At 33.8% G+C, this 14,100-nt stretch overlaps 1 protein-coding gene across 2 annotated transcripts in view; it reads left to right on the top strand.

Moving 5' to 3' along the window:
• Positions 1–8,799, top strand: part of LOC149803745 (mitochondrial thiamine pyrophosphate carrier-like) — a 40,675-nt gene extending 31,876 nt beyond the window's left edge. For both annotated transcript variants that reach the window (XM_089953504.1, XM_089953505.1), the window contains exon 6: positions 1,853–8,799. In XM_089953504.1, the coding sequence (XP_089809630.1) occupies positions 1,853–2,160 (308 nt within the window). In that variant the 3' untranslated portion in view covers positions 2,161–8,799. The remainder of the gene's footprint in view (positions 1–1,852) is intronic.
• Positions 8,800–14,100: the final 5,301 nt, after the last annotated feature.

Below are 14,100 nucleotides of genomic sequence, written 5' to 3'. Positions count from 1 at the left end.
TAGTTCTTTGATTGCTTCTTACCAAAGATCCATGTGGCTGCACTGTACACAGTCTCTCCAATGTGATCCCATCTTTCTTTGGCACTGCTGTTGGGAGGTTCTGAATCAAACGTCTTGGAAAGAGCATGGGTGAATTCCTCAGCCTTGTCTGGATATGACGTTTTGCTCACATCAATGCATGGTTTACCCTCTTGCCTAGAGTGAGAAAACATGATACGTACTGCATTTAGCAGGAGTCCTCTGATGGTCGTAATACCAAATGATTCTTTAATTTTGTAGACAGTATTAAAATTATTATCTCTCAAATGGTCACTGCAGACTATTTCACCTGTCACTGGTAGGATAACGCACAGTACCATCTACTGAATACAACTAACAATGAAAGTAGAAATGCACAGTTCCCTACAGCACGCCACTTCCGTTTTGTCTTACAGAAATTGCCGAGTGCAAAGTTTGCTACTGGCAATTTTCCTTGTGTGATAAAAAATCCATGTTTTGTGGTCATTATTTTCATTAATGATGAGGTATTTGACATAATACCTTTAAAAATCACATCTAGAAGATTAAATTTATTATATATACGAAAGTTATGTGAGCACACTAGTAGACCTTTAAGGAGCACCATAAAGTCACACTTTGACCATAACCACTGATCCCAAACTGTCTCTTTCATGGCCATGTGTTGAAAATTTGGAAGCATGCTACCAGAGAGGCAAAACTTGCACAAACCAAACCATTTCTGGGAGACCAGAAAAAAGGTAAGGACCCCACTCTTACACACATCTGAAAGTCATGCCTAATGAAGAAACAGTCATAAAAGCACCTATCTCAGAGAACAGAGTTTCTGAGGGCCCACTGATGTCAATTTTCATCCTTCAGAATATTATGCCATACTTGTGCCACCCTTTTCACACATCCCAGTGGGGTGAAGACTCAAACACTTCACCACAGAATGGGATGGACTTCTCCCCAACTATCCATGGGTCTTACAAAGCTTTTTCTTTCTCGTGGCACTTCCAGGTCACAGTTCAGTACCTCATGGACAAGGACTTCCTTTGATACAGATGTCCTAAGAGGCCCATCTGCAGTTGGATTTGTGGAGTGAAAGTTTTTACATACAATCTGTGTCCAGGCATATCTGTATGTTAGCTTGAGGCTGTATCTCTTATGAGATTTGCTTCGTGTACATTAGGGAACTAGAGATTTGTCCTTATGTGTGATAAGGGGATGCAGTTCCCTCCATCTTTTATCAATTTTCTTATTGTATTATAATTGGGTGATGTATCTGAAGAAGAAACCAAATTTTGGAGTAAAATGTTTTTTCAGTAATCCTTACTGAATATAGTACATCATCCTAGCCTCCCATTTTAAGACCTGACAGAGCATGCATATCTTTTCTGTCAGAGATTGAAGTGTAGATGGAATTTGATGCCAATCCTTTAATCCAAGCAGGGCAGACAACTTTTAGCACTTATGTTGTTGTAAACAAGCTTTGGAAGGCTGAATTTGCATGGTAATTGATATACTCCAAATCTGTTATGATTGGGTAAGTATTGTCAAAGAAATATTTTACTCCACAGATTGGTTTCTGCAAGGTTTGCATTCATGTTTGAGTTTACACAACATATTTGCATGCATTTGAAATGTTGAATGATGCAGCTTTAATATTATTTTGTGATTTGTAGATGATGATGGTGTTGGTGATTTTGACATCAGAAAGGATATGTTTGACAGTTATGGGAAGGAGCATCCATTTATTTCTATCCGGTTAGGACAAAAATTGTTGAAAAACATAAAATTCATTTCAATTAATATTTTCTTAACTGGTATGTGTTACTTTCTCTTCTCATAGGACCATTTGAAAGCCTAATCTGTGGCTCAGGATCTGGACTGGTTTCAAAATGTCTCACTTACCCACTGGATGTGACCAAAAAACGTCTCCAGGTGCAGGGATTTGAAAAAGCAAGGAAATCTTTTGGTGAAACCAGACATTATCATGGAATGGTTCACTGCCTTTTTAAAGTGTTCAAAGAGGAGGGTTTAAGAGGAATCTACAAAGGACTATATCCAAGCCTGCTGAAAGCAGCAGCTGTATCTGGGTGTAATATGTGTGTTTATGATCAGATTTGTAGATTGATTGCATGGTCAACAAAGTTGTGAATGTTAGTATATTGTACTGGAAAATCATTTTCCTGTTGATACAGTGAAGACTGCTTTCAAGAAGATATACCTTTTTAGTGCTGATAAATTGAATCTCATTATTGCTTGGCAGCATTTGTGATTCCAATAATTTATGATTGTGATTCCAATAATTTATGGTATCTTTGCCAGAAAACATTTTTTTATATATTCATCTGTTAGGACTGAGTGTTGAACCACTTTAGCATTCTCGTACATGTCCATCTGTATGTCAGTCTGTTTGTATGTCTGTCCACGACTTAGATTAACCTCAGTGTTCAAGTTTTTTCCAGGTAAATAAATGCCTTTGTTATCTAAGCTCAATATGGCCATGTCCAGCATCTTGTTGTACAATAATAAGCTCAAGGTCACAGACATACAAAATTTGCATTTATGGTTTGGTTAGCTTTTGATTTGCTTGTATTTTATAAACTCCTTAATGGATTTTGTTTTCAAATTGGGCAAATCATTATGAAGCTAAGACAATTCATTCTGTGACATGCTCACTATCCCCTTTAACATTGGGTCAAGGCCACATATTTTACACCTGTGCTTTTTATTTTGGGCTCATTGTATTGGCCTTGACCCCATTAATAATATGTTCACACAAGTGCTGTTTAAGTACTTGCTATGGAGTGTTTAGATTTCTTTTTTTTTCTAATTGGACTGTATTGAATCTTTGTTAGTCTTTCTTAAAGAGTTAAAACTCATTATTTCATTTTGTTTTAAAGGAATGTATCCAAAATTCGTGTGGTCACAGCATTCTCCATACGAGTCTCAATCTGTGTCCAAGTCTTATTGTGGTCACAGCATTTTCCATATGAGTCTTAATCTGTGTCAAAGTCTTATTGTGGTCATAGCATTTTCCGTATGAATCCTAATCTGTGTCCAGGTCTTATTTTGGTCACAGCATTCTCCATATTAGTCCTAATCTGTGTCCAACTCATATTGTAGTCACAATATGCACCATACAAGTCTTAATCTGTGTCAAAGTCATATTGTGGGCACTGCAGTTTCCATTTGAGTCCTAATCTGTGTCCAAATCATTGTGGTCAAAGCATTCTTCATGCAAGTTTTAATCTGTGTCCAAGTCATATTGTGGTTACAGCATACTCCATGGAAGTCCATACTCCATGCGAGTCTTTATCTGTGTCCAAGTTGTGTTGTGGTTACAGCATACTCCTTGCAAGTCTTAATCTGTGTCCAAGTCATATTGTGGTTACAGCATACCACATATGAGTCTTAATCTGTGTCCAAGTCATATTGTGGTTACAGCATACTCCATATTAGTCTAATCTGTGTCCAAGTCATATTGTGGTTACAGCATACTCCATATGAGTCTTAATTTGTGTCCAAGTCATACTGTGTTTGCAGCATACTCCGTATTAGTCTTAATCTGTGTCCAAGTCATATTGTGGTTACAGCATACCCCATATGAGTCTTAATCTGTGTCCAAGTCATATTGTGGTTACAGCATACCCCATATAAGTCTTAATCTGTGTCCAAGTCATATTGTGGTCACAGTATTCTCCATACAAGTCATAATCTGTGTCCAGATCTTATTGCATTCACTGAAGCTAGTCATATAGTATATTCTGTATTATTCATGGTCTTTGTTGAGTGGGATGGATGGAACAACAGTTGGCAAAATAACTTTTGGTTTTGCTTTACATTTTTAGGTACACCTTAGTTAAGTCGGTCTTGATTACATCATGATTGTGCATTGGTGTCAGTTTTCTGAGCATGTCAGTTTGTGTCTGTACTGTATGTGTGTTATATTGAACACGTTTTACCAACAAGAAGCAATGCAGTTCATATGGTAGTACTTATCATTCACAGAACACTGAAAAGGTGAATGATCCCATTGAATAGTTCATAGAACATAGATATTGGTAGGTTTTACCAGGTTTGGGATTAAGGCTCTAGTTTATTTACTGTATATACTTGCTTGTAAGTCAGGGACACTGCAGGCAACATAGACCCTGTTTTGCAATTGCATACTGTACCATCGGATGAGGGTCTATATTGTTTGTATTTCTAATTAGTCTTAACAAATTGCACAGACCCAATTTTTAAACAAGTTTTCCCACAATCACAGCCATTCAGTAAAGAGAATACTGCATAATAATTTAATTGGCTTCTTGGGACCAGTCAGAATCACATAAAGTGATATGTTCACATGTATAATATCGAAAATATAAAACTGCACACACTGTAGGCAAAGTGTACCACCTTTGTGGTAATTGCATATTTATACACATTTAAATGCATATGATAGATTTGTATGTATGGATATTTATAAAAATTTAAATGCATATGATAGACTTGTATGTATGCATATTTATACACATTTAAATGTATATAATTTCATATGTGCATATTTATACACATTTACATACATACGGGGGGCCCCGAGTGGCCGAGTGGTCTAAAGCGCTCTTCGTTACGGATCACTGCCATCTCACCTTTGTCTGCAGCAGTTCGAGTCTAAGATTCAGCCAATGTGGGCATGTGAGAAAGCTTGCCAGTAGCTTCTCGTGGGTCGGTGGTTCTTTCTGGAGTTTTCCGGGTTCTTCCTCCACCATTAATACTGGCCGCCATGTATAGCCTATCGTGCTGAAAAATGGCGTTAAACCCCACAACAACAACAACAACATACATACATACAATTGTATATGTGCATATTTATACACATTTAAATGCATATGATATTTAAATGCATTTGATTGCATATGTGCATATTTACACATTTAAATGCATATGATAGATTTGTATGTATACATATTTATATGCATTTAAATGCTGATGATAGACTTGAATGGATGCATTTTTATACCCATTTGCATGCATATAATAGACTTGTATGGATGCATATTTTCATGTTTAAATGCATATGATAGACTTGTATTGATGCATATTTACACACATTTACATGCATATGATATGCTTGTATGGATGCATTTTTATACCCATTTCATACATATGATAGATTTGTATGTATGCATATTTATGCACATTTAAATGCATATGACAGACTTGTATGTATGCATATTTATGCACATTTAAATGCATATGATAGACTTGTATGTATGTATATTTATACACATTTAAATGCATATGACAGACTTGTAAGTATGCATATTTATACACATTTAAATGCATATGATAGACTTGCCATTTATTTCTGGTTGAATGTAACTGATCAAAGCTGCAACTTTTTCATAGTTAATATCAGCCACAGATTTTTTTCCAGACAATTGTTTTGTTGACATCCCTTTTGCAACAACTACACAAAAATGGGAGATACAGTGAAGACAGTTTATCCCATTATTCATCTGTCTTTTACTTTCCAACTTTGTCCTTTTCGGATTTTTTCTCTTAATGGTATTTCCATTTGGTGTTGTTTGATTATCAACAGCCCTGGCACATATTGTTGGATAAATCAGTAGGCTTGGCTTGAGAAGAGAATGTACCACAGATGATTCCACAACTGCATCCTCACTATCTGGTAGCAGTTAAATATCCAACTTTGAGAGTGCCTTCATACTCAATAATGTAATAACTCGACAATGTAATAACTCAGTAATGTAATAGCTAAATAAATGTAATATGTCTGCATTTTTCCAAATGTGCATTTATGTTGAGGACAGTGTATTTACAAAACTCCTCAACCTAGCGCACTCTCAGAATAAATTACCAATGTCTGTTTTCAGGGTTTTGGGTTTACTTAGGTTCCAGACAAAATGAGTTTTGATCAAATATGCCTCCTTATATGTAGTGTATAGTATAAAGCATAATAATGCTGTGTTCAAATTAATTTTGTGTTAATACATGTGTATATCAAGTGTACATGTGCCTCTTTATATGTAGTGTATAGTATAAAGCCTAATAATGCCGTGTTCAAATTAATTTTGTGTTAATACATGTGTATATCAAGTGTACATATGCCTCCTTATATGTAGTGTATAGTATAAAGCATAATAATGCCGTGTTCAAATTAATTTTTTGTTAATACATGTGTATATCAAGTGTACATGTGTATATCAAGTGTACATATGCCTCCTTATATGTAGTGTATAGTATAAAGCATAATAATGCTGTGTTCAAATTAATTTTGTGTTAATACATGTGTATATCAAGTTTACATGTTTTGCTGGATAGACCAAAGTCAGTAAATATTTGTAAAACATAAATATCTGTGATTATCAAGACTTGATTGTACGGGTTTCTTCATGGTGGTGGTTTTATTCTGCGTGGCCTCAGGGTATTTTTGTTTTGTTTTGCATGCCATTAGGATATTTATCTTTTGTTTTGCATGGCCTTGGACTATTTTTTTTTGTTCTGCGTAACCTTAGGATATTTTTGTTTTGTTCTGCATGGTCTTAGGATATTTTTGTTTTGTTCTGCATAGTCTTAGGATATTTTTGCTTTGTTCTGCATGGTCTTAGGTTATTTTTGCTTTGTTTTGCATGGTCTTAGGATATTTATGAACTACATGCTTTCCACATAAGTTGAGTAAGCTTTGCTTTCATTGGGTTATTTGTGTTTGTAAAATTGACACTTGGAGCTGAATTGTTTGGAGGTTGTCTGGGTTGAAGGATTTTGCTTAAGCAAGTTAAATTCTATTGAAAATTTAAAAGATAGGAAAAACTTTGCTTTTATGAGGTTGTGTTGATGAATTTCACAGCAGATGCTGTTATTTATTATGTACAGTAATACCTCTTTATAAGATGGAGGTCCTGAGTGACAGAGTGGTCTAAAGCGCTCACCGTCACAGATCACTGCCATCTCACCTCTGTCTGCATGGGTTCAAGTCTCGGGTTCGGCAAATGTGGGTATGTGAGAAAGATTGCCAGTAGCTTCTCGTGGGTCACTGGTTCTTTCCAGGATTTTCACGGGTTCTTCCTTCACCATTTATACTGGCCTCCATGTATGATACATATAAATTTACTACAACTTAATATATTGGTATCCTTGATATTGCTCATATTATACAGGAACTGTTATAATTAAGGGCGTTCTAGTCCGAGAATAATGCAGTAGTCATCAGTTTTATAGTATCAGAAATACTGCAAGTTAAGGATGATAAGTACGTATGCATAATTTATAAATTAGTAAAGGCCAGGTGCACTTATTTTTTATACATGTTTTATTGAAGTCGAAATGCATCATAAAGTAATTTATTACTTTGTACAATTGTGAACATTTTATGTCATATGAACTTAATTTTATTATATCGCTCTGGTGGCCTAGTTGTTAGAGCATTCTTTTCGGATGCGGAGGTCATGGGTTCGATCTCCGGTCAAGTCATACCAAACACTTACAAAAATGGTACCAACAGCTGCTTCGCTTGGCGCTCAGCATTAAGAGGTTAGTGTTACGACTGGTCAGCCTGGTGCCAGGAAAATGTGACTGGGTGAGGCATCATGCTACATGTCTGTGGCATGATGCCCCAGTGCTAGACATCACTATAAACTGTCACACTGCATACATCGGTGCAGTATGACTGAAAAATTGTTAAAGCTATGTTAAAAATCCAAAACACACACACACTTAAGTTGATTGATAAAAGAAAAGGGGAGATAGCAGTATATATTTATATATATGGCTAGTTAATATTTTAGAAGGGATGGTTGCCCACTGGATAACAGAACTGTAAAGTCTGGTTGATGGTAAATAAATGTGGTTGTCCACATTAAAAATTCTGTACAAAATTCCATTGAAAAAGATCAATCAACAGTAAATAAAATATTGCTTCAAATGTCTAGTCAAATTATGAACTTAATTACTCAGTATATTATACCAAAAATGTATGATTTAATCATCAGGATTTTAATATTTATGCTAGTTTCCCGATATGCTCCTGGAGCATCAAGAAACTCTAACATTGATACAAAAGAACTAATTTCAAAGAGAGAATTATATCATTCTGGCTTGTCCATAAATTATAATCTGTCAAGTATTTCTCTGTATTGTCAAGTATTTCTCTGTATTATGCATAGTCAGCACTATTGATAAGTTCTGAATTATTGGAGTTTCAAATGTTTTAAAGCTGAGTTTTGGACAGGAATCTCAAGCTTATGCCAAATACATTTTTTGTTTTCACAATATAGATTTATTTTTTCATTTACTAAGATTTTCTTTATTTTCTTTATTTTATACATTATTTGATTTCATTTCATTTTGTGGATTTTCTTTCCTTTTTAACTGCAAATCAGTGTATCATGTACATTACCAAATCTATTTTTGTATGTTAAATTATCTATCTGTCTTTCTTAAAAAAAAGGGAAAAGACAGTTATAATTAACACAGTGTAAGTATTTAACAGTATAACGTATCTACATATAATAATCCATATCTAAGTTCCAAGTGAAAAATGCTCTGCATGACATAGAGGAGTTTAAAACAACTATCGTATTTTGCGACCTATAAATCGGTACTTTTTTAAATGGAAGTCTAGGCTTTGACTTGTACTCCAGATCGACTTGTATACAGATTGTGCCATTGAAATTACTTTGTGTAATATCATGATTTAGAGATGTAATCAGTATAATTGAAAACAGGTTACATAACTTTATTATTCTTGTTTATTTACCATATCAATAAACTATTATAAACTAACATGACTGCTTTTATTTTATAATTTTTATTTTGTATACATTTCTGTTTGCTTGTTTTTTCAGATTTCTCCAACATGAAATAAAAATAAACAAAGAATTCACAATTCATGGGCCATGTACTACTTATTCACAGCTTATTGTTTTTTTTCCTTCAAGAAATATGAATGGATTTTGCTTTATTCATTCTACTAATGACTTGAATGCAATCCATACTAATGACTTGAATGTAATCCATATTAATGACTTGAATGTAATCCATACTAATGACTTGAATGCAATCCATATTAATGACTTGAATGTAATCCATACTAATGACTTGAATGCAATCCATATTAATGACTTGAATGTAATCCATATTAATGACTTGAATGTAATCCATATTAATGACTTGAGTGCAATCCATATTAATGACTTGAATGCAATCCATACTAATGACTTGAATGAAATCATGTTAATGACTGGAATGTAATCCATATTAATGATTTGAATGCAATCCATATTAATGACTTGAATGAAATCATGTTAATGACTGGAATGTAATCCATAATAATGATTTGAATGCAATCCATACTAATGACTTGAATGTAATCCATATTAATGATTTGAATGTAATCCATATTAATGACTTGAATGTAATCCATATTAATGATTTGAATGTAATCAATATTAATGACTTGAATGTAATCCATATTAATGATTTGAATGAAATCATGTTAATGACTGGAATGTAATCCATATTAATGATTTGAATGTAATCCATATTAATGACTTGAATGTAATCCATATTAATGACTTGAATGCAATCCATATTAATGACTTGAATGCAATCCATACTAATGACTTGAATGAAATCATGTTAATGACTGGAATGTAATCCATATTAATGATTTGAATGCAATCCATATTAATGACTTGAATGCAATCCATATTATAGACTTGAATGCAATCCATGATACTAATGACTTGAATGTAATCCATATTAATAACTTGAATGCAATCCATATTAATGACTTGAATGCAGTCCATATTAATGACTTGAATGCAATCCATATTAATGACTTGAATGAAATCATGTTAATGACTTGAATGTAATCCATGTTAATGATTTGAATGCAATCCATATTAATGACTTTAGTGCAATCCATATTACTGAATGTAATCCATATTAATGACTTGAATGCAGTCCATATTAATGACTTGAGTGCAGTCCACATTAATGACTTGAATGCAATCCATATTAATGACTTGAGTGCAATCCATATTACTGAACGTAATCCATATTAATGACTTGAATGCTATCCATATTAATGACTTGAATGCAATCCATATTATTGACTTGAATGCATCCATATTAATGACTTGAATGCAATCCATGATACTAATGACTTGAATGTAATCCATATTAATGACTTGAATGCAATCCATATTAATGACTTGAATGCAATCCATTCTAATGACTTGAATGTAATCCATATTAATGACTTGAATGCTATCCATATTAATGACTTGAATGCAATCCATATTAATGACTTGAATGCAATCCATATTATTGACTTGAATGTAATCCATATTAATGACTCAAATGTTTGATGAATATTTCAAGTACAGTAAGCGCACAACTATCATATATTCACAATACTGTCATATATTCAATAAAGAATGACCATAATATATGTTAAAATTAAGAATAGAGATGGACTACTCATTGGTCATCATTGACTTGATTTAGTTTTGTGTTTCAGCTTAAAGCAATATGTAATGTCAACACATTAACTGTATGAATTGTTAACAAGATATTGCTTCAGCATCTCTCTTTGATTATACTGGTAATTGATGGATTGGTCTTTGGTTCCCAGCAACATTCCAAGCCAGTTACTATACCTGTTTGAAAGCTGATATTGGCTTAGGATACTGGTAATTGTTATGGTGTTGTGTATATCTATCCTTCTTGTGACTCTTGGCTCATGACTGTAGATACATGTATGTGCAGTTTTTTAAATGACTATAAATTGTAGTGATCATCTGTAGTCAAGGTATTAGATAGGTAATCTTTTGTACTTAGGTAGAACATATTATGTTAAGAAATTATGATTGTAGATTGCATAGGATCTATAAATAGATGTCATGTTTCTAATAATAAAGCCTGTCAACAACCTTAGGGTAGTTTCTCATTGGCTGGAGGGTTTTAGTCATGTAAGTTCGTATAAGAATTAAGTTATTTCCCACTGGATGGGTTAGGTCACATGAATAGGTATTTTGAAAATATTAGATTGAGGATTAAGATCTGTCACATGAGTTATATTGTGACATACAGTCGTAATTGATCCTCGAAGGTGTATATAAGGAGAGAACTGAGCAATCACATTCATTTCCGATTTTGGATTCATTTCTATTTTGTATTTTTATTCCATATGTTGAAGTCATTGTTAGGATTATTCATTAGAACTACAAAGTGCACATTGGACTAGAATATTATTCTGGGTCTATTGTGAACTATTCAAAGGCATTCTGGACAATTTGAGAATCTAAATTTATTCAGGTCATTGAATTCTTTTGGATTTTAGTAGAACTTTTTAGGATTATTTTGGATTCACTTCATATTACTGTAAGTTCGTATTATATATTCATTTTGTATCTTTGATAAATTATTTTCATTAAGTTTTACAAATTTAGTTGGTTTTCTTTGTTCTGTTATGTAGTATATTATCATAGAGTCATTACAGAATTTAGGGGCTTGTATGGGATATGAATTTCAGAAATATCTCAGAGAAAATGAAACTTTTTGAAATTTAAGTTCATTTTGTTTTGGACATTTCTTTATTCCTGGTCTTTTGGTTTTATCCATTCAAACCAAAAAGCTTTCACAATATCATCTTGGGTGGAGAGTTTTGTTTAAACTATGACCCAGGCAGGATTTGAATGATTAAGGAAAGGTGAGTTACTGGAGCGTGTCTATAACTATTCCCTTTCTAACATAAAATCGTCTTTGTTAAAACAGGAAATCAAAAATATTTTGGTTAAGTATTTGGTGGAAAAGGAGTTTTTTGATGCAGATGCTTTAGTTTTAATTAGCAAGTCTCTGTATAGGTCTGAAATGAAATTAAAGGAATTGAAATTAAAAAAAGACATGAAAATAGAATTTAGAAACGTAACATTCAAAAAAAGAAAAATAGATGAAAATGCAAATGCTGAAAGAGGACAAGGATAAATTGAGAAAGAAGAAAGGGAGAAGCAGATGGAATTGCAAATATAAAAGGGAGAAAGGGAAGAACAACACATGCAATTGCAAATATAAAAAGAAGAAAGATATGCCAGTGAAATTGCAAATACAAAAGAGAAATGGAAATGCAATTGAAATTTAAAGAATTGGAGCTGACAAGCAAAATTAATTCCCTCATGAAAATTTAGTTTCTGATGGTGCCAAAAATATTAGATCAGTATCCCCTTTTAAAGAATTTAAAATGGCCAAGAGAGCACTGAACATTGTTATTACAGACTGTGCTTATTGGCAAAGCTCGTGATATTTATACTTTACTGTCAGTAGAAGCAAGTGCTGATTATAGGTTGGTCAAAGAATGTATCTTGAAGGGTTATGAGTTGGTACCTGAGGCATATTGACATAGGTTTCTGAATTGGGAAAAATTCCAACCCCAAACCCATGTCAAGTTTGCTATGGAAAAATAAATACTATTTGACAGGTGGTGTACATCTAAAGAGATATATAAAGATTATGAACTACTACACAATTCTTATTAGTTGGCGAGTTCAAGAACTGCGTTCATAGTGACATAATGAATTTCCTTGATGAACAACATGTATATATCTTGGAAAATGCTGCTCGCACAGCTGATGACTTTTCCTAGACTCGAGTTTTTGGACATTGAAGTTGTTAAAAGTGAAACTTCCTTCAGATGAAGATACAGAAATTAACCTTCTCTATTATGTTTCTAATTTTAAATACAATTCAACGGCTTGTGAGTTTGCAAGAACTAATCTGCACTCTATTTGGTAAAAATTGAAATTAAGGTATGAAACATATACCAAGGAATGGAGTTTTCAGCCTGATGACAGAGTTCAGGTCCTTTTGCCCATACCACAAAATGCTCTTCAGGCTAAGTACTATGGTACTTATACAGTTTAAAAAAGAGTAGGTAATTTAAATTATATCATCACTATTCCAGGGAGGAGAACAAAAAAAGACTGCTATGTAAAAATGTTAAAGGGAAATGTTAATAGAGATAGCCAGATTATCCATGCAGGCAATTTAGTTGTACCTGTCGCACAAAGTGGTGGAATGCAATCAAACTGTAGTGACAAGGAGTAACCAATCTTCGCAATTCAGAAATTATGAATAATCTGGACCAATAACTTTCACACTTGCAACAATAAGAAAAGAATGAACTAAAACAGCTATTACTTGAATGTGTGTACATGTTGACATATGTTCCTACAGTCTCGGGCTTACATCGCAGTCGCATGCAGAAGTGTCCGTAACCCATGATTTCTAAACTACGTCCATGCGTTTTCTTTTGCTGGTCTTTAAATCTGGCAGTGCAGTCAGCGTTATCATCTGCGATCGGCGCTGTGTCACTAATCTTTTCGAAAGTGTCAGGTTTCCAAGCCACTGAAGCATCCAGATGTGTATTCTTGGCTTTTAACCGTATGTCAAGAGATTTTCCAGATACTCCCGGTAAGGGTATGTGTCCATGCTGTTGCGGACGAGTTTGATATGAAGTACAAATCTACTTCGCTAAATAATGAATGCCTGAAATTGTTGAGGGCAGTTACCCTGGCAACGTTCCCTGAAAATTCTGTTATTCATCTTGAGGACTTTCAGGAACAAGGAAGTGGTATTCAGATCTAATCATCGGTTTATCCGTTGATTTCAAATTCGATAGGTGCTGATATGGTCAAAGGATGAATTTTACCCATTGAGATTCTTGCATCATACTCATCGTTGGTGGCATGGCAAATAGACGGAGTTCCATGCTGGAGCATTCACAAGAATCTCGGTACATCATATTTTCTAGTTAGTAATTGAAAACACGCTCTGTCAAGTGGCCCTAGGTTTTCTAACTTTTGCTTCTTTTAATTACTTCTTATGGACTGCAAATTGTTGAATACTAATTGAAAATGGTCCATTATTCGTACTTATTCCCTTCAATTGTATGTTGAAATTCAAATACACATATGGATGGTCATATTATAAGCAAAGTCCGGTATGGCCTCTGTGGTGTGAAACTGGGTGTTTAAAGTTTATATGCTATTTTTGGTCATTTCACCAGATATTTTGCTATTTTTT

This window comes from Sinohyriopsis cumingii, chromosome 3 (genome assembly GCF_028554795.1).
Source record: "Sinohyriopsis cumingii isolate HCF-2022 chromosome 3, ASM2855479v2, whole genome shotgun sequence".
Lineage (NCBI taxonomy): Eukaryota > Metazoa > Mollusca > Bivalvia > Unionida > Unionidae > Sinohyriopsis > Sinohyriopsis cumingii.
This window is presented reverse-complemented; position numbering and strand designations above follow the sequence as displayed.